This window comes from Sciurus vulgaris, assembly GCF_902686455.1.
Source record: "Sciurus vulgaris genome assembly, chromosome: 13".
Classification (NCBI taxonomy): Eukaryota; Metazoa; Chordata; class Mammalia; order Rodentia; family Sciuridae; genus Sciurus; species Sciurus vulgaris.
This window is the reverse complement of record NC_136474.1, coordinates 68,242,681-68,264,238: the sequence shown is the minus strand read 5'-3', so window position 1 is coordinate 68,264,238 and position 21,558 is coordinate 68,242,681. Positions and strand designations below refer to the sequence as shown.

Here is a 21,558-nt window from a genome sequence, read left to right as displayed (position 1 = left end):
GATAGAAGGACAAGCCTAGGTGCATGAGGCACTTGGCTGCAACTAATCATGCTCCAAGTTTTATAGTCGGAAAACAGACAATAAACATCCAGAACACCAAATTGATTAAAGGACAGGACCTGACTCTGACAATAGTTAAGGGTGTTGAAAACATCCTAAGGCTTCTATATTTCGGAAGCTGGTTCAGAGAAAATATGAAGATCCTAAAGCTTTGGAGAATTCAAATAAGGAGCAGGACTTTGCACATCTGAAAAATACTCTTCTATGATCTTTTATGATACCATAATTGTCACCAAAATATTTATCATGTATCTCTCTCATGCTTGACAGGGTCCTTATGTTCTAGCTTGTTTCTAATAACTGAGTGTAAACAAGGATGATCCGTGTTCAAACATGACAATGACCTAATTCAATTACCTCCCAATGTTGAAACTACAACTGTCAAGTGAGCCAAAAGATTCCCTGTTAGCCAGGTATTATTTCAACTGCACTGAAGACTCATCCTTAAATGCCCTGAATTACTGTTTTGTTTTGTTTTGTTTTGGTTTTGTTTCTTTGTTTTTCCTTACAAAACAGCAGCATCCCTTTTGCAGAATGACAACTGTGCAGAAGAATCGTGATAAACAGCAAGGATACATGTAGCAGAAATTCTTCTCAATTAATTGACTCTGATGAAAAGGAAATAGTGTCTTTGCAGCTGAAGCAACAGAAGTCAGCCTGTGAGACAGCATCTTCCATTAACTCGTGGATTTGCTTCCTTCCAGCAGCCCAGCCGGGAAGGTACTCAAATATGTGTGCATCTAACACGTGCGACTGTGCAGGGGTGGGCAGGAAGAAGGAAGGAGAGAGTGAGGACGGAAGATGGAGAAAAATAAGGTGGGGGGTTACCGAGAGAGCGCGCCAGAGAGATCGTGGGAGACGTGAAAGAGTGAAGGATCAGAAGGAGGGGGGATGTAAAAGCCAGGTTTTTATTGGAAGCAATTGAAGTGGTTGCTATGAGACCCGCTCCAGCAGAGGACCAGCAGCCAGCCCGATGCTGATGGTTCTTAGCTCGTACTAAACCTTTCCTCTGACACAGTTTTAGAGTTGTTTAATATCTGAGCAAGCACCTGACACGGGTGACTTTTTCCTTCCTTTTTTTTTTTTTTTTTTTTTCTTTTTCTCCTCCAGTCCCTCGGGTAAGATGGAGGTAGAAAATGAAGCCAGCTGCTCCCAGGGCAGCGCCACAGGCGGGTCCAGAGAGTACAAGGTGGTAATGCTGGGAGCAGGGGGAGTTGGTAAAAGCGGTAAGTTTTTAACTCCAAATGTTGGGGAAGCAGGGACCTCTGTGGAGGAAACTCTAGAGTGAAAATAATGATAATAATGCTGGTGCTGTAGGGGCTGGCTGCGGCAGGGAGTGTCTGGCAGGATGTTTAGAAGTGTAAAGACTGTTAACGGGATGCTGGTGAGTCAGGAGATTTGAGAGACACTCAGTCATGATCTGTAGAACTTTAAGATGATGATTTCTACTTTGATCTTATAGTGGGCGATATTTGCTCTCAATTTATATATATATATATATATATATATATTTTTTTTTTTTTTTTTTTTTTTTTTTTTGATAATAGTGATACTTAACCAACAACCATGGTCTGGGAAAAATGTCCTCCTTTTCTTAAAAAAAATATGTATTCACATCAGGAAAGAAGTGCTGTAAATATTCAACTAAACACAGATACAAACACAGACACAGGCTCAGGATTCTCATTGATAATTGTAGTCTTTCTTTCACTAGGAGCTTCCTGGTTTCCTTTTTCTAGTCTGTGTCTGACATAGCATGTGTGGGTTTGGAACTAAGAGGAAAGTTGGTCTTCTGAAAGTGACAGTGGTTTAAGGAATAGTGGCACACATGCAGGGTGATCAAACCAGGCATTTTAGTTAATTGACCTAAAAGAAAAAGCTACAAGAATAAAGGGCTGTGGGATGGTAATGAGGTGAAGACAAGACTGGTAAGTTTATTTTGGCATGTAAAGAACAGAAGTCATCAGTGCTTTGGTTTCATGAGGAGCTCAAAAGGCTAAATATTAAAGAAACAGATATTCAGTAATGTTTGAGGCTAAATATATGTTTGGTTGTTTGGGCCTCTGGATATCATTAGAACATAAACAGATATGGAATTTTTTTTACATAAAGATGGGATTCCTTACTGGGAATACAACTTTGGGGATGTCAAAGGACAGAAGAAAAATTAGGTTAGCACTGACAAATATTATTGAAACAATTCAATACTTAAGTGTTCAATGAAATGATTTAAAGTTAAGGACAGTACTCTTGGCATAAGAAATCCAAAAGTTAATAACTTTGGTAGTGGGTTCACAAGTGTTAAGAAAGTTTAGCAAAGAGGACATGAATGAAAGACAGTAACTTTAGTGGAAAGAAAAGGCAGACAAAAAAATAGCATGAGACATGGAATTGAGCAATCTCAATTCTCCTCTTCTGCCCTCAAAGGAATTAAAATATAAAGGAAAAGAAAAATAACAGGTGGATTTGAATGTGGTAGTAGATAAGTGCTTGCCTAAGTGAGAAAAATTACTCATCTCTCTAGGAAAGAAATGTGAAATGAAAGACTTTGTAACAATGTATGAACAAGAAATGGAAAGAAAAAGCCTTTCTTTTTTAATATAATGGCCTTGGGATGGAATAAATCAAAATAGATGATGATTTAGGGAGGAAGGAAATAAGCAGGAAGCATAAGGGAAAATAACCTCTGGAAATTAAGTTATGCTTTAAAAACATGTAGTCAGATACAATGAAAAAGAAATACTGTGGGTCTAAAATCAGAGAAAAGAAACAGATTAAAAAAAAAAAAAAGTGGAGGCCATCAACAGAACCTGTGGCCTATATTGGTGAGGTGAGAGTCTAGAATAGTCCATGTGCCAGCGGGTCCCCTTTGCTTGCTGGCAGGGTGTTTTCTTGTTTCACTAGGATGTGGGAGATATGAGAACTGAGTGATTGGTCTTTACACACCTCATTTTATTCCATGGAGGCAGACTTGGAAAGTGGAGGTGCTGTCTAGGAGCACCCTCCAACAAAACCCTTGTGCTGTGATATTAGGATGTTAGAATGCTGATGTTACATCTTCTGTTTTGACCTCATTCAATATTATTTGTAATGACTGTTCATTGTTACCATTTTAATATCTAGCTATTTTCAAGATAATACAGTAGCTGGAGGAGTGGACTAGGTTACTTTCACCTTCACTTTGTATGAAAGAAGCCATTTCAAAATTAAATACTTGAACAAAACTTTTCCTTTGGGAGAAAGGCAGGAGTAGCCAGCTCACCCTCATGAAAGGTTAAGAATAAAAGAAGGTAAATAGTTTGATTGTACTGATTATATAAATGGCATCCTTGGCTATTTCTCCAGAGAACTTTATTCATATTAGAATTTCACACTTCTTTAAAATGCTGTCCTTAGGGTCAAGTGTTTAGAATCACAGTGATGGAATCACATCTTGCCCTGGGACTTTCTCCTTATGATTTATTTGGTGTTATCAGTATGTAAATATTCAGGCACTGACCTTAATACTAAACTTCTCATTAAGGTTAAAGTGTTTGCTTTCAAGTGAACTAAAATATTTTTTAAAAGTCACTTTTCAAGTTGCTGAAGACCTGGATCAACATAGAAATTTCAAGGTATTGTACAGGCAAGTGGGTCTAATGCAAAGATTTTCAGAAGATGTCTGTTCTTCTTTAGAAGCTAAGGAAGATGCACAAGTCTAATCCATTTCCAGTTCTGAGAGGCAGGTCTGAGTCAGTCTTGAACATAGATGGGAAACTCAATTTACTGTACCCATAATTTTATTCCCCAACCAGTACCCATATTTTTTAAATGATGGAGTCATTTAAAATCTTGGAGATTTTCTATGTTTACTGAAAAATTAGGTTATTTTTCTTCTATCCATATTTTACCAAAATATAGCCCAGTGAGTAGGAAGTTTTAAAAGGACTTTAACTATTCAAATAAAAATTTCCAAAAGATTGAAATTACATGGATGAATAAATGTACTGTGTATGAGAAATTTCAAGCCTTATATAAGCAGTGAAGTTTATTGAGCATATACTATGCACAGGCCTTTACTAGTTACTATAGAAGGAAGTGAATCTTGCAAATCATCTAGTAGTGGCAGGTAAGGACTTCAGGCATTTCATGCTTATGTTTTCCTAACCATAATCTGAGTAAATGTCTCTATTTTACAGAATGAAAAGCTGAGACACAGTGAAATAACTTGTCCTGGTCACGAGGGTAATAAATTATGGAGTTCTGAGACATTTTATCCAACTCCACTGCATTATGCTTTTAAATATTTTGAGGAAGAAGAACAAGGAGGTCTACCTCTCACTGTTAGGAAATAACAATGCATTGTTTTCCCCTTGAATATATTTAGAGCTCTTAACCATCTAGACTAAAACTCTTGTTTATGAATCTATGTCTCTTTGATCTTTAAATTAACATAATTGAATACTACCCATAATATATCTATTCTGTACATATTTAAAGATATATTTGTATTTCTATAATTAAATATTATTCCTACAAGGATCCACGAATGTTTTCAACTTTACAGAAAACAGGGATACCCAGAAAATAGTTTCCATTCTATTTAAAAGTTGGAGAAACAGGACTTAAGAGTAACAGGGATCTTGCCAAGTTCACATACATAGTTGTGGATGAGTGACATCTTGAAGACAGCCTTCCTGACTCCATGTGATGAGACTTTTCACCATTACAATTTTAACACAGAATAATCTGAATCAAAACAGGGCCATACAAAATAGCAGATATGTATACAAATGAGAAGATATGAAGGATGAACAAGTCTAGAGAGCTAATGTGCAATATGAAACTACAGCTAATAATATTGTATCATACTGGGAATTTTTGTGAAATGAGTAATAATAGCTGTTCTCGACACACACACACACACACACACACACGAGATAACTGTTGACAGGATGAGCATTCTGTTTTGATTCACTAAGATACAGCCGTCTACTTCCTGTGTGAGTTCCATAGCATCGTGTTACAAACATTGAATACAGTTATGTGTAATCTGACATCTTGGTCAGTAATGGACCACAAATGTGATGCTGGTGTCATAAGATTATAATACCATGGAACGATTCCTGCCATCTAACGATGGCGAAGCCAGCCAACATGATGTTGCCCAGCTCACATCTTTGTGCTGATGCTGGTGTGAAAAACCTACGATGCCATCAGTCATATGAAAGCCTAACACACACACAGGTACTGTGTTTAATACTTGACAGGGATAATATACGACTGTTACAAGTTTATATATTTAAACACTACACTTTTAACTGTTATTTCAGAATATACTTCTATTTACTTAGAAAAGTTTACTGTAGAACAATTTGCCCTATTATGCCAGCAGTGGCCTCATACATCTTCTGTACATTCATTGCATGATTTACTCTTATGCTTCACCGAATCTTGTCTTGTTCATCATGGCTTTAAGAGGAATAGACTATCATATATGTGTGTGTGCATGTGTGTACACGTATATGCACACATGCATACTACTATAGCAATAGAATTTTCCTCCCTCTATGTATGCACATGGGGATGTAAATGTACATGTATGTCTCTTCAAGAAGTGATTGAAAGCATTATACTGGCAAAAGGTTCTGAGTGACAAGATTATATTCACTCTAATATTAAGTTGATGAAACAGTTAGTACAGCTCTACACTGTTCTGAGAGATAGGGGCAGGAATAAATGAGTATGTGTTGATGCCTAAACTACCCACGTGTTCTGGGCTTCTTCACTCACATGCTCACTGCTGTCCCAGTAGCCAATGGCCTATTACCATCATCTGCCTCAGTTACTCCTCACCTTGATCTTGTGAAGATGCATTATGGTCTGCATTTTATGGAAGAGAAACCTGAGTCCCACAGGGGAGAAAATGCTATATGCCCAGAGACATGGAAATATTAAATGATGAATCTAAGGTGCAAACACACATATGTCTAATTTCAATGTTTACAGTATTTTCATTTTCCTGACCTGAGATCTTTAATTTGTTTTCTTGTGGGAGATTGTACAGTGAACCCAAATTTCAGTTTCAGCTGCCCCTTCAAAGATGTAGTTTAGATATTTAAAAAATTCATGTACATCAAAATGCTAGAAAACCTTAGTTTTCTGCCCAGACAACATGGAATGTTAGCTTTATTGGATGGAGCAGAGAGAGTATGGTGATTCTGACTAAAATTTCAACATGGCGGCAGCAAAAGCAATGTTCTCACACATTGAGAGATTCCTGGGAGCTTTCCCCACAGAGAGGAAGAACAATACTCTCCTCAACCTGAGGAGAGTAATTAAAAGAATTTATTGAAAACTTGAACTATGCAAGTGAACTAAAAAAACCTTGAGCTAAATGTATCGGTAGATTTTCAAAATCTATTAGGTGCTGATCTGTCTAAGGAGGTGTGTTTTCTTTAAATATACATTATAGAATAATTTATAGAATTCACATGTCAGAAATGGAAAATAACCACCTTGTCAAATTATTTAATAGGAACTGAGTGTATGTGTTCATGTGTGTGTCCCTAGACTCGTGAAAAATCCTAAATTATCACCAAGAATTAGCCACAAATTCAACTCTGTGTACTGGAATTTTTTTTAAAAAAGATGCATAAACAAAATAGAGATGCTGTGTGGTAGGTACGTGAGCAGTATTCATGGTATTTTGAAAGCAACGGGAGCTATAGGAAGTTAGAGTGATCTATATGGTATGTTGATTAGCTGCTCAGCTGTAGACTTGGGACTATGTTTCCAATAGGCCATGTAAGCTTTCATCAACCAGCATGAAATATCCTTCTCCATACTGGAGAGCAGACTACTGCCAATGACTGATTGTGTGTGGATATGTGTGTGTGTGTGTGTGTGTGTATTCTTGCCATGTGATGGAATTGTGATAGTGTGCAATGATGGATGGTAGTCGTCTGCACTGCTTAAACACATGGAGGGAACTCTTATCCCTGAATTTGGCTGTTATTTGCAAAGCCTGACAATGAACTCAGTTCAATCACTTGAGGTTTGCTCGTAAACATTAGCTCTCTGATGACTGTGACCAAGCAGTGCCATCTGTTCTTCTGGTCCTTCAGCAGGCACCAGCTGAGTGCTATAGCTGGCTACTGTACCAGATCATCACTTCCGCCCTTTCTGTCTGCCATCACCACATTCCAGCTAACAGCATAGCATCAGCAGGGGAATGTTGACCTATTCTAGTCTCTGCACACATTCAGGAACTTCGGTGTCTTGCCAATGCCAAGTATATTGCAGGAATAGAATTGTGGGCCTGATTCTCCCTGCAGTATTATGTTGGATGGAAAGCTGACAAGTAGGGTGGGCCTTCTGGGGATGTTGTCCTGAGAGGGAAGTCAAAGGAAATACAATGTTTACAGTCCCAGGAGATTGTTTTTAATTGAACTATAATGATAGGGTGCAGAATATTTGTGATCTCACGATGGAACCTCATCACAAAGATTTTTGACAAGTTACAAACGTCATAGTAGTGGCGAAGGAAGTCTTTGATCATTAAACTGCTTTTATAGGAAATCTGTATTTGGGCAGTCACTTAATAAATGAATAAGAAATCCTCAGTTTTCCAGTGAATGGTTCCTCTTCATCTGCTTTAAAATGAACAATAAAAATATATGTGTATGTGTCCATAAATGTGCATGCACTCACAAAGGAGGAATGATTCACATCTGTCCAAACTCTTACTTTTTCTCTTTCTTCCCTCAATGGGTAGCATGAGTTCCATCCCTTTTGAGTCTCACGTAGGCCCTGCATAGGCCCTGTTCAAAGTGTACTATCTGCACTAATCCATGGAGCTTCAACAACCCTGCAGTATAGATGGAGTAATTATCTGTGATTTGCAGATGAGAGTAGTGAGGTTTGAGAGGCTTGAGAAATTCTCTCAAGAACCCAGAGACTATAGGTGGTCGAAGACAGCCCCCACCAGAGCCGGGGCCCTTCACCACTATAGTGTCCACCGAGCCCCTGCCGTGTTCTTGATCTGCCCCTGATGGGCAGAATGAGGCTTCAAGATCAAAATGGAAATGGAATAATCTGAAGTAGAGGTTTTGGCATTCTCAGAAATCCATAGCTGTGGTTTCTCATCCGTAGAATGGTACAACGATAGCAATTACACCCACAGAATTTTAAGAGCAAAACCTGACAATACAGTAAGTGCTAAGTAACGCTTGTAAAATAAATGGAAAATTCCCTTTTAATTATTTACCACTTACCAGCATTTGATCTTGCACCAGTCACTTAAGCACTTGGAGTCTTCATTTTCAACATGAGTGGCAGTAATTAAAATGATCTCAAGAGAGTTGCATGGGTACACAGTATTGGAAAATACTAAATATTTTTGATAAAAATGTTAAATATAAAATTGCAAAGTAGTTACCAAAATATTAAATCATTTTAAAAACCGTTGCTTCCCTCCCCCTCACTTTCCTCCTAAGATGGTTAACCTCTGTAGCATGGGGGTGGATGACAAATCTTTCAGATGGGTTTGAGGAAAATGATGCAATTTGGTTGACCATTGAATACCTGCCATTGTGTATCCAGGTTTCTATGTCTTCTTTTACTCTCTATATCCTTATATTGATTAGTATCCCAATTGGCCTCTTGAGTGGTAATTTCAGTGACAATAATAATGGTGATTTGCTAGTTACCTTACTAAATAATCCCTTTGTTCAACTTAATTGACCTGTAACACACACACACACACACACACACAGCATAGCACAGTCTGTTAGAGAAAGGATATTTGGGGACAACTTCCTATTACCATGGCACAAGGGTCTGTTTAAAGGATCATGATTTGCATGGAAGTGTGCCTGTGCTTGAATCTGGACAGAAATGAATCTTCCCAATATGTGTATTTTTAATACAATTTGTGCAATAAGATGTTCCCTTAATCTTTTTAGTAGCAACACTGCTACACTTCAATAGGAAGCCACATTTATAGATGGCAAAAGAAGTGATAAGCAGTTACAGTCACACTTTATAGATTTTTTTCAATGAATAAATCAGACTCTGTTTAGAGTCACAGGGAATGTCTTTTATTTGAAATTGTAAAAACATTAACTGATTGCTCCCCACTACCACCTTTAACACTCCTCTGTACTATATCCCACTTCTCTCTGGTCTCTATACCACTGTCAGTCTGATTGTCCTGAAAAGTTATTTTGCTTATTTCTTCTGCTCACAACCCACTGATTGCCACCAGGCAGACATCCAAAGCCTGCAGAACTCCTGATGTCTGAGAAAGGTCAGACTATCTGTCAACCATCCATGAAGGAGGGCGTCCCCATGTTAGTCAAATGGGGAGGACTGCCCTGTTGAAAGTCATTAAGGAGGAATCAAGCCAGAGAGGGCTGAAAGTTGGGAGCCAGGGAACAGAGACATGTCAGGAGCCAGGAGGGGAGGAAGTCAGTGAGGGACTGAAATGGAGAGCAAACAGCACCCTGGCAAGGAAAGAACAAATGAGAAGATTCATAACTGAAGTTACTAAAGCTGTGCTACTATGGAAATGTCATTTGAGGTGGGCTTTGGTATAATATAATTCATTAGATTGTTCTTCTCCTTTTTCTGTTTCTCTGTCTCAATCTCTCTCTCTCTCTCTCTCTCTCTCTCTCTCTCTCCACTCCCCCTCTTTCTCTGCGCGCGCGTGTGTGTGTGTATGTGTGTGTGTGTGTGTGTCTTTCTTTACACCTCCCTCATTGTAAACTATACTTGGATCTAGAAAGACTCTAGAAAGACCCCAAACCATCCTCCCAGCTCTGAATCTTTCTTGCAGGCATATTTCTTCATTTTTGTTTTCCCAAATGTTGAAACTTCTCTCTCATATTATCCACTGCCATTCCAACATAAATTCTTTCCTGCTCATCTTCGATCTGTCTAGCCTGATCTGTCTATTCAGATTCTGCACTTGTATTTCCTCCTTCTTCCTACTACAGTCTGGCATATTTCTCCCTTTTGTAACACAATGCTTTTGGATTATTATTTATTTCATCACTATTCAAAACTTCACAGGTTCTTCTAGCTTCTGTTATATGGTCTTGAAATGTAATTTAGGTTTGAATTTTTATTTAACTTGCAATCTCCTTATATTTTATTTTTCCATCTTCATTGCACATTCCTAATGGGTAGGAAATAGATTTCATATTGTCTTTCTTTTTTCATGATACCTATGATAGTAAATCCTCAGAAACTTTAATATATATAATTTCTCTTTTCTGTCTTTGAGGAAATGCAGAGTGTAAGATATGAGGCATATATACTAAAATAAAACTAAATGGTACTCTCAAACTTTATTATTTAAAGAACCAATGGATATAAAGAAAAAAAGCTGTCACAGATAGAAAAGTGGCAGGTCTGTCATAGGGAAGGGCTGTGGCTTGGAAAGTACGTAGACCCAGGCACATGATTAATTTTGGTGACAATGAATTCAAAGGTACACAAGTCCACCCTATATGTAGGATGCTCAGTAGCACTTATAGACCAAAGTAGATCTGTGGACAAAGTCTAGAAGGCAGTCAAACCCAAGTAAGATTAAGAAGTGATTCCATACCATCCGGTGCTCTGGATGCAGGAAAAGCAGTGTATACAGTTCTTAAAAGACAAAAGCTGGGACAGTTGGTGGTCAAATACGTGAAACACTGAAAATAACTCATCTTGTGGTTCCTAAACCATTTCCTACTGGAAAACAGAACCACAGACTACTCCCTAAAATAGGGCCTTCTGCAGGAAGGGGAACAGAGGAGTGTTTTATGAAATATTCTCGAAAAACCTTAGTGAATGAACCTGCAGGACATCATTTACCTCTATGATTTTGAGTTAAAAACACTTATTAAGATTTCAGTGAATTGTTGTCTCTTACTCAACTCTGAGAGTCACTGAGGTGGACTGTGACTGATAGTGAATGCTGAATCAGCCACAAGAGTTTATGATTCCTACTAAAGTAAAAAACCATGCATGGCCATGAGTTAATTTTAATTTTGGTAACCTCTGTTCTAAAACGAAAGGAAAGAGGAAGCTCTGAGAACAGCAGACAATCATAGAACAAGAAGGCCTGAGTCCAGGAAGCTCTAAAAACAGGAAAGAAAAATCTATTTTATAGGTAAAGTTGTGACTGCTACTTACAAAAAAATTTTTTTTTAAATCATAAAACATTTCTCTTTAGAATTAAGAGTTTTTTTTTTTTTTTCTAGGTTCCCCCTTTGTTTAGCTACTTATTTATTGCCACTTTCTTACTTATAATGAAAGAGTTTAAACCGTCTAACATCAGCTTTGCCATTTCTTTGGACCCATCCTCCAGAAGCTTCATGTTTTTCTGTCCTTTTAAACTGTGTCTTCCACTTACTTCATCACAGAAAAGCAAATCGAAAACATTTTTGCATAAAATTCTCTGCTCTGACAAGTACACATGTTGTCTGCCTCTCTCAACTTATTTGCATTTTTCTTGAGTTTCATCCTGAGACAGCCCAGTATGTTTGAAACAGCTTGAACTTTGAAGATGGATAGACATGTATTGAAATTCAGTTCTGCCACTTCTCAGACAAGTCACTTTGCTGGCTTTTCCCCTTCTTCCTGATCTCTTACTGCTGATGATCTGGGGCTCATTCCTCTGACCTCGTCTCATCTTTAATTTCCTAGAATATTTCATTCAGTCCCATGGCTTGAATATGATTTATATACCTTTATCTCTTTATATTAAATGAAATTTATATCTAGATTAAAATTAAAATGAGACATCACTAAAATAACCAGTATTACTAAATGTGGACTAGAATGTGATGAGAGTGTAAATTCATACCACCACCCTGCAAAATGTTTTGGTACTATGTATGAAGATGAAGAAATGCATAAGTTCACCATATGATCTAGCAATCCTACACCTAGCTATATATATTTAATCAACAGAAATTCACATATGTGTGAACAAAGACACATGGTCAGAATGTTTACAGCAGCATTATTTCCAATAGCTCCAAGTTAAAACTCTCAGTGTCCATCAACATGAGTGAATAAATCAAATTTACATTTACATATTTTAAATGGAAGGAAAGTAAGGAAAGCATATTCATAGATCAGAGTAATCCTGGAAATCTCCCTCTTTTAAGGAGGTTTGAACCAAATCATTCATTCATTTAACATGCAATTTAGATGTGCCTAGCTCCAGCTTTCCACCATTGTTCTGGGCATTTGTATCACAACACTGAATTAGCTAGCCCCAAGACCCACCTTCAAATCTTATGGCATGGTGGCAAAGAGAGGCACGTAACCAGAAATCACCTTAGCCTCAGAGCTGAGCTTGTTGGTGTTAATTTCCATGATTATTTTTTCCACATAAATTTTCCTTAGATGATGCTAGAACCAGCATAGAAAATGTAAAAACTTTGTCCCCTCCTTCATGATTTGAGCTGTTCTTAGAATGGTCACATGCCAGTGACATAGGAGATTTCCCTGTGTGCACAGTCCAGATAATGTCTTCTTATTTCTCTATTTGATCCCTAATACTGATTCACTCCTCCAAGAATGAATTTGTTAAGCATGGTGTGTGCTTAAGAGCAAAGATTTGGGATCCTGCAGCCAGTATTCAAACCCTGGCTCATTCACTCACTAGTGTTGTGATCTTGGCTCAGTATTCAGCATTTCTCAATCTGTTTTTCCTCTGTTGAATGGGAATAATATGAGGGTGACTTTTCATTGTGTTCATGTAGATGCTTCCAATGAATTAATTAGAATAAACTGGTGAGAGCAGCACCTGGCACTTCTATATAAGCACTAGTTATTATCGTTGCTATTGTTGTTATTATTGTTTTACAAAAACACTAGTCAGTCCTCAGGCAGAAGATTATGTTTTCTCCATTTTGTCCAAGGCAGAAATGACTTAATTTCCCCTTACAGGAAAGCATTTCTATTTTATTCCTTACCTATACTAACTACTACCTTTGCGTCCAGGGTTAAAACAAAACAAAACAACAATAACAAAACGAACAAACAAACAAAAGCATTCATACAATCCTGAGAAAATGAGCTAGCAGGATGGGGACTAAAGGCAACTTCTGCTAAGAAGTTTTCTGGAAACTTTGCTTGAACAGAGTCACTACCTTCAGATAGTCTGAACACTCAGAGAAGGACTTTCTAATACATCTTCTAACAGTGTGGGTTTCTCTCTCATTTCTCATGTGGGAAACTTCATGTACAATGAAATTTTACTATCAGGTGAATTCAGAAGAGAACTGTGGAAGCTAGGATGGCCTCACTGTTTTGTTTGATGTGAACTTGTCATGGAAGGTCACACATTTCAAATGTCTCTGGGCTGTTCCCATCCCTCCAGGCATGTGCAATCATTTTTAATTTTCCAAGTTTATAGCTAGCACTTGAGCTACACCAGCTAATCTCTATCTAACTAATAAGGTCTTCTGCTTCCACCTTTATTGATTAATCATCTGTAGGAGTTTTTAATATCCATTTGTGTTTAATTTGCTGATATTAAAGATGTCTTATTCTTGAAAATGATGAATGGTCTTCCAAGGGACAGGATTTCAGTTTTGATTTATGTAATGGTGAGTTCACTGGTTGGAAACCTACCCTTGGAGAACACTGTAATAAAGAGCCTATAACACTTTTTCTGTCCTTGAAAGCTTCCTCACTGTCTGGTAGATAAATATTTTTTGTGTGTGTTCAGATTTCTCTGTAGACCCTCCAGCACTGGCTTCCAATAAGAGCCCCCAAAGGCGACTACTGCTTCTTTGCGCAAACCCTTTGCTCCAGTCAGAAGGGAGTTCTTATTTTCTCCCTTACCCTTTATTCATCTCAAACTAATTTTCCTATAACTCATCCTATTCATTTTCAGTAACCATCTAAAATTTTCTGTTTACTTGCATTTTATTTATCCCTCAAGAAATGGGAATTAAGCATTCATACTCAGTATTTTGGTCTTCTCAATGTTTCCAGTTTTTACTGTCTGTATTATTTGTATAACACATAACATATTTGAAGTTGTATACTGTATTATACTTTCTCTGTGACCAGTCTATTCAACAGAGTATAAACTCTTTTAAGTAAAAGTCTAGTTTTACATATTCTATACTCCATGCCAATAGTTCTTTAAGTGTGATTCCCTGGTTCTTAGCAAGTGCAGCACCTGGGAAATTGTCAGAAATGCAAATCTTTATGTGCCTTTCCAGAGTTTCAGAATCAGAAACACTGAGGTGAGGCCCCCAAATGTATATGTTAACAAGTCCTTTTCATACAGAAATAAGCTCAAGTTTGAGCACCAAACTGTTTCTCAAACTTGGTTGTGCATTGGTTGTGCCCTTGGGGTAATTTTACAATCCCGAGGCCCCTAAGTTTGGGGTTTGAGCTAGTCTGGGGTGCAACATGGGCACTGAGATGTTTCCAAGGTTCCCATGTGGTTATATCATGCAGCAATATTTGGTTACCTTACTCTACACCATCACTGCTTTCTTTATTTCTGAGACTAGTGAGGGATAAGAATATACTAGACACTTGCATATTTGTTAAAGTGATTTCTTTTTCTGATTCTAATAGTAAAATCTATTTATAGCAAAAAGACATCTCTTTCTTAGCACAAAGCCTTCTTCTCCAATCCTCCATTACGTGCTTCTCTTACGCAATTGGATTTCATATAGCACCATATGTTCCAAGAAAAATCAAAATTCAAACAATGGTGACACATATGATTTTATCATTTATATTAAGTAGTCTTCCTGGGATGTAATTCATTTTATGTACTTTTTTTAGTTTTAAATACTTGATATCTACCAAATAATGTATGTTACCTAGAAGTTATGAATAAAAATACAACAAACATCTCTGAATGGACTACTCAAGATGTGGGTAATTCTAGCTGAAATGCCTTTTATCATCAAAATTATATGATTTTTGGAAATCAAGTCACATATTATGGTACAAAGAGAGATGTGAAAACTAAGATGTCTTTCCAACAGTCACTAAAATGTAATGTGTACATGACCTGCTCCTGTGTCTGCTGGCACGTCTCTTTGAAGGGTGAGGAGAGTATAAATGTATGTTGTCAATTGAACAGGAGTCTGACATGTCATGAAATAATGTTCACAATCCTTTTGTGATAACCTGAAAATGCTTTGCTTTTCTTGAAAATGTGGGATCATATTTTTAGAACTTAGGAGGTCTGGTCCCTTCTAAATCTCAAGGGATTGTGCTAATAACCTTCCAAGGGAGAACATAGGCCCTGGCTGGATTCCTTGAATTACAATATACGGACCATGGAAATTCAAATAGATCACATTTTACAGTTCCATTCAATTCATGTGTGTCTGTTTTGCAGGTGTTGACTTAGACTCCCAGCAAAAGTTCTTCCCTAGACCTTGTATCAGACCTTAAGTAAACACTTGTTGATAAATGAGCATTTATATTCGACCCTCCATTTTCTTCTTTCAATTTTCCACTTCAGTCTGAAATATTCTCACTGCTCTAGTTGTGCTGCCTCTGAAACATGCACCCCATAAGAGATTCTTTTCTGACTGCAAATGCCTCTATGACGTTTTAATTCATGCAAATGTATACATTTTGTGTTTCTATGGTCATTGTCCCCTAAGAGACAGAGTCCTCAACAGAGAGTTGAGGGATCAAATCTCTTCTGTTCTCACATGCCTCATCTTTAATGTTACAGGAAAGGAAAGAGATATATTAAATAGCATCTGAATTCTGTACTTGCTTTCCAGAAATAATAATGCTAAAAGTCTGGTCCAATCAAATTATCATGGCAATTGAGTTAAATACTTAGAATCTGCATCTATAAAATATTACTCCATTTATCAAATCAGGCAGTGAATGAAGTTATACTGAAGATAAATACATGGATAGATATTACATATATAATCTTCCTTATAGTGGTTGAGCCTTGATAATGTGATTGCATTGAATTTAAAATTAATTTACTTTTTTTTAACATATGAGCCAGTAAGTTAAACAAATTTGCTCCCAAATACTAAGTTTTACATTTATTTATGTACTTGTCTGTGTTTTCAAATGGAATTTGCCACTTCAGTTTTTTCTAATTGATGTTAACAACAATTTGCTAATTTTGAATTGTTTTTCTTTCTCATTCCTTGATGTTATCTCTCCATATGTCATCCCATAATATCTATGATTATCCGTTAATTGTAAAGCTTTTGTAGAATCAAGAAAGTTAGTCTCAACACAATTTCCCTAAATGTATTTCCATATGAAGTTCAATGCCATTTTTTCAGTATTATCAAAACTCCAGTTGTCCTCAGTCATTTTTAGTCCTTCTAATGCCAATTAACTCAATAAAGAGTAATTAAAAATCTATGATGTGTCAGACACAGTGGTACATGCCTGTAATTCCAGCAGCTCAGGAGGCTGAGGCAGTAGGATCATGAGTTTAAAACCAGCCTGAGTAAAATTGAGATGCTAAGCAATTCAGTGAGACCCTGTCTCTAAGTAAAATACAAAATAGGAGAATAGGACTGGGGATGTGACTCAGTGGTTGAGTGCCCCTGAGTTCAAATCCCAGTACCGAAAAAAAAAAAAAAAAAAAATCCATGATGTTATCAAAAAACAAATAAAGAGGAAATATAGGACACACAATATAGGAGCAGTGTTCCACCGTAGCCATGATTACAGCATGAGGGAGGTGAATTTGAAGTTGCTGTATATGCTGGTATTTCACATCCTGTTCCAACCCAAATCCTGTAGATACTCATCCTCTACAATCCCGTTCCTATAATGTCTACTTCTGTGAATATACATCATTACTCAAATTTCCTCTGACTGACTTCCTTGCTTTTCCATCAGAGCCAAGCTGAGTCAAAATGGAGCCTGAGGCAAAATGAAAAATAAAATTAAAAAAAAAAAAACACTAATATACCAATTTTGATGTGAATTTTTCATGACAATTTTGCATTAACTTTAAATTTTAAAACACTTCATTAAAAGTTTTTTTCTTGATGGGATTTTTTTTTTGTCACTTTCCCTCTCAACGTTGTGACTGCTTTGCCTCAGTTTCTGTCTTGGTTTTCATTTTCAATGTTGCCTGACCTAACTTCCCAACCTTGGTGACTCATCTTAAACAAGTCACTATTCAATAGAAAGTGAAAATGATGACCCTGTGCTGACGGTAAATTTTAGTGTTTCCAAGAGTCATTGGTGGTAGGAGCTGAGTGGCAGCCCTCTCACCATGGTTTGCATGACATTCCCCTGGAAGTCTGCCCGCACACTTCCCCTTAACCAAAACACCAGTGTTATCTCACTCAGAAGCCAAGGTTTCTTCTCTTTTTCACTAACACAGAACTGACTTCTTTGGAAATTTTAGTTCTAAAGAAAGCAGTACCTTTTCCATGCTGACAAGACCGCCACCTCCATGATATTCATTCTCCATTCCTTTTATCCTATTTAAAAGTGGCTTCTTCTGGGAAGCCTACCTCCAGATTTTCTATTAAAAAAAAGGAGATTAAAGAAAAATAACTGGGTCTGTAACAATAGCTTTCTGGTAGTAATAAACATTTTAAAAACATACTTCCCTGAGATATAATCAAAATAAGTGTATTTTTGCTACAGAACAATATATCTTCAATAAAATGCAGTTGGGCTCTTCCAACTGCATTTTATTGAGGACACGGTGGGAAGATACTAGTTAGGGGGGAAGATACTACTGATGATTCTGAGGGAACTGGGGAGATGAGCATTTTTCCTTGATTAACCATGACACGATTTAACAAGAAACACCCAAGTAACCTTCACTCTTTTGGAGCTCAGTTATCCCATTTTAAAAAATGAAAGCATTGAATGAGTTTAACTTGAGAAGTTTTACAATAAAATTCACCTATTCACTTGCTTCCTCATGAAGTTTCTCTGTTTAACTCAAACCAATAAAATAAGCATTAAAATTATAGACATTGTGTAGAAACTATAATCCTGCTTACATGTAAGCATATACTTACATGTAAGTATATGCCATGTATTTGTTGACTTCACATTAGCCAATGTTTGGCAATAAAAATTGTTTCACTCCAATTGCCCTTTGGCTAATAGGAAGATTGAAACTTCCCCTAACAATTCCAGACCCACTGAAAAGAGGCAAAATGAGAGACCTAATAAGGTGACACATCATAGAACATAAGTTCTATCATGATTGGTATAGTGATAATACTATATTGCCTGCAATTATGTAAGATGCTCTTGCCTCACTGCCATTTCTTCAGCATTGACTTGACATTTAGAAGTTTCTTAAACACAGTTCAAGTTTCTGTGCCTCCAAGCTGAGTTTTTGTCTTTGTAACAGTTAATATGGAGCTCATATTTGGAAACAGTCTTCCAGTTTGCCATCATTTTGGTCTTCGTTCTATAGAAGGATTAATATGTGTTTCAAATGCACCCAGAACACCCTCAATTAAATCTCAAGACGGTAGTTGAGTCTTGCAAACTCAAACATCCCCTCCATCTTCAGGAGGAATTTAATCTGCCACTTATATGTGATGAGAAAACAATCCTGATTTTGGTTAAACTGATTTCAGGGAATAAGAATATATTAACACAAAGTATCTTGGGGTATATCATTCAAAGCCCACATTGGTGGTTTGGTCAGGGAGAGTTCATTAACTCATTTTAAACATAAAGAAACAAATCTTAGTGTTTTTTTTCTTGTTTTGTTTTTTTTTGTTTTTTTTCCTTACTCAATCATTTGGATCCTAAATCTAACTCCATACCCTTATTTTCAGGCATTAAGGAGTTAGATTTCTATGGAGCCCTTGCTAATATGCTTATCTGTTGTGGGATGGGGTAACTGCACGAACATCTCAATGCAAAGAGTCTCCTTCTGTGTCCTATAGCAATTTCATCCAGGTACTGGAGAGCCTAGTACTTTGGAGATCCCAGTATCTTGTAGAGTTGGAACATTCCTCATGTTGTGACCGTGTATGATGCTATAGATAGAAGAGTTCCATACCTGTTCTGACCACAGGTACTATTAAAATCACCCAGATGTAAGGCATATGGACTGAGAAATGACTCAGGATATCAATACTTAAAGCGAGTTCAATGCTTGGATTTGTTTTACTTAGATACATGTAGTTTATGCTCGAAAACCTAGATCCAAGGCAAAATTGGACTCATCATATGTTTGTTAAATATTACTAAAGAAGAAAAGGTTTAACAAAGCAGATAAAATCTTGACTTGGTTATCACAGGCAAGGATAGGTTTCAGTAGCATTCAGAATTCTAAATAATAAATAATCTAAAGATCATCTTTGTCTCTAGCACATAATGTAATTTTTTTTTTTTTTTCTGTAGTACACCTTCTTTCTTCTGTTAGATTATGGATCAGCCATTTTGTTTTAATTTCTGGAGAACAATACAGTTTAAGGTGAAAGGCTCTGAGGCACATGTGGCTCCCAGAAAATCAGGCTCCCAGACCCAGTTACAGGAAAGGGTCCAAATGAAGATAATCATGACCTACTGCTGATTGCTACATTTACCAGAAGTTAATGGAACCATGATAAAATCTGCATTATTCGACACTTTATTTTCTCAATGGGTTAAATACACTTATATTTTATATCACCCAAAGCAAATTCACAGCTGAAGTGCCAAGAGAGATAATCAAATTTCTAGTTAAGAATTTAATGAAGCTTAAGGGTCTTGATGAGGGGGAAAAAAAAAAAAAAAAAGCATGCCATTGTCTCGAGATTTGCATGTGTAGTGCTGTCTCCCCCAGGAAGGAGTTTGCAAGGACTCCATCTGTGTCTTACTTCACAGCACAGGTCGGTGCCTTAAACAGCAAATATTTAGTTTAAATATGAGAATGAATGGAAATAGATTCTCTTCATTTACTATTAAATGCAGAAGGATTAATCTGGGAACTTGATTTGAAAACACAAAATACACTACACTGGAGAAGTGCTGATCAGCTTTTAGTTAATTATATTTTCAGTGCACCCTCATTTTGTATTTTCCCAAAATAATCAAGGACAAAATCTTTGCCTTTTACATTGTCCACAGTTAACACATTCTCATACACCATTCACTTAAACTTAACTTAGCTCTTCTGAATTTAATTGATTCCTGGGTATTCAGTTAATTCTGTGTGGTTGTTTGATAGTGATCCAGGCAAAGGGAATGGAAAACTCTGGAAATGATGATAAATATATCTAACTAAATGCACCGTGCTCAACAAAGTTCAGTTCAAGCTCAAGAATATCCAAGAAATATCCATGGACAAATTTTATAAGAAATTCATTATAAATTTGGCTATTAGCTTATAATGAAAATCTTGAAATGATCTGTGATAGAATAATTGGTTTCAACTTTGTTCTGTTTCTATTCCTGTCCTAAATTTTATCAGTTCCTTTGCCCTGGGTACAATTTTATATAATAGAAGTGTCCCTAAGGGTTTATCTCCTATGTTCATGCATTGCCGGGATGAGGTAAATTTTCATTGTTATATGTTTTTGACTACATTATTCTTATACTATTTCTTCTAAAGAAAATTCAGTTTATTAAAAATATTTAAACACTGAAGAACTTGTAACTGGACATCATTATTTTACCCAACATCTCAGATGGTAAATCTTTAATAGTCATTAATAACATTTTGAAAGTCTTCATAATTTTCATTCTACTTGTAAGATTCCTCTAAGAACAAATAAAAGATGCTATAAGTAATATACCTATTGTAGAGATGCAGAATCTGAAACAGTTTTGCTCAAGATAAAATTACTATTATGTGGCAGATATTGAACTAGAACTTAGCTCTTCTGAATTTTTTTCTTTTTTTCTTTTTATTTTGTCCTTGGGTTTTATGTTTTATTTTCTGGTACTGGGGATCAGCCCAGGGCTTTGCACATTCTAGGCAGGAAGTTTACCACTGAACTACATCCCCAGCCCTAAGGATTTTGTACTTTTTAGCACTGACTTTTAGAGGTAATGCCCATATTATCTTCACTGGATACACTTTCGGAAACACCTGCTCAGTGGCTGCTAAACGGAAGGAGGCAAATGACCTCTAACACAGTTACATTCAGAATCATCAGACTGTAGCAACTTTCTTGCAGGAATGTTAAAAAAGTAAAAGTGAAAAGAAGAAAAGAAATATTATTCAATAAAACAATGAGTCTTATCTGTACTGGTGGAGCAGTTAGACAGACTCTCCCATATTCTTATCTGAAACTAAGTGGACCCAGATGATATCAGAAAGTGGTCTGATGAAGGATGCTTGTGTAATAATGTGGCCTCTCTTCAGTTACAGTATGATTAAATACAGGTACCCTCGGATCAAAGAGAAGAAATAACCACACTCCTACTTTGGGTAGCACTGAGTAAGGTAAACTAACAAGCAATTAAAGCTACTAAAAAAAATAATAAAATACTTGAGTTGTGCCAAAGGAAGAGGCAGGTGCTGAGGGAAATCATAGGATTATGTTGACTATTATTAACATTAATATATGT

General features: G+C 36.7%; 1 protein-coding gene across 2 annotated transcripts in view; it reads left to right on the top strand.

Moving 5' to 3' along the window:
• Nucleotides 1-521: 521 nt before the first annotated feature.
• Nucleotides 522-21,558, top strand: part of RIT2 (Ras like without CAAX 2) — a 369,303-nt gene continuing 348,266 nt past the window's right edge. The window contains exons 1-2 of one of the 2 annotated variants that reach the window (XM_079109348.1): nt 522-780; nt 1,171-1,286. In XM_079109348.1, the coding sequence (XP_078965474.1) occupies nt 1,184-1,286 (103 nt within the window). In that variant the 5' untranslated portion in view covers nt 522-780; nt 1,171-1,183. Of the gene's footprint in view, nt 781-952; nt 1,287-21,558 lie in introns of those variants that run through there. The other variant, XM_079109349.1, reaches the window with a different exon arrangement.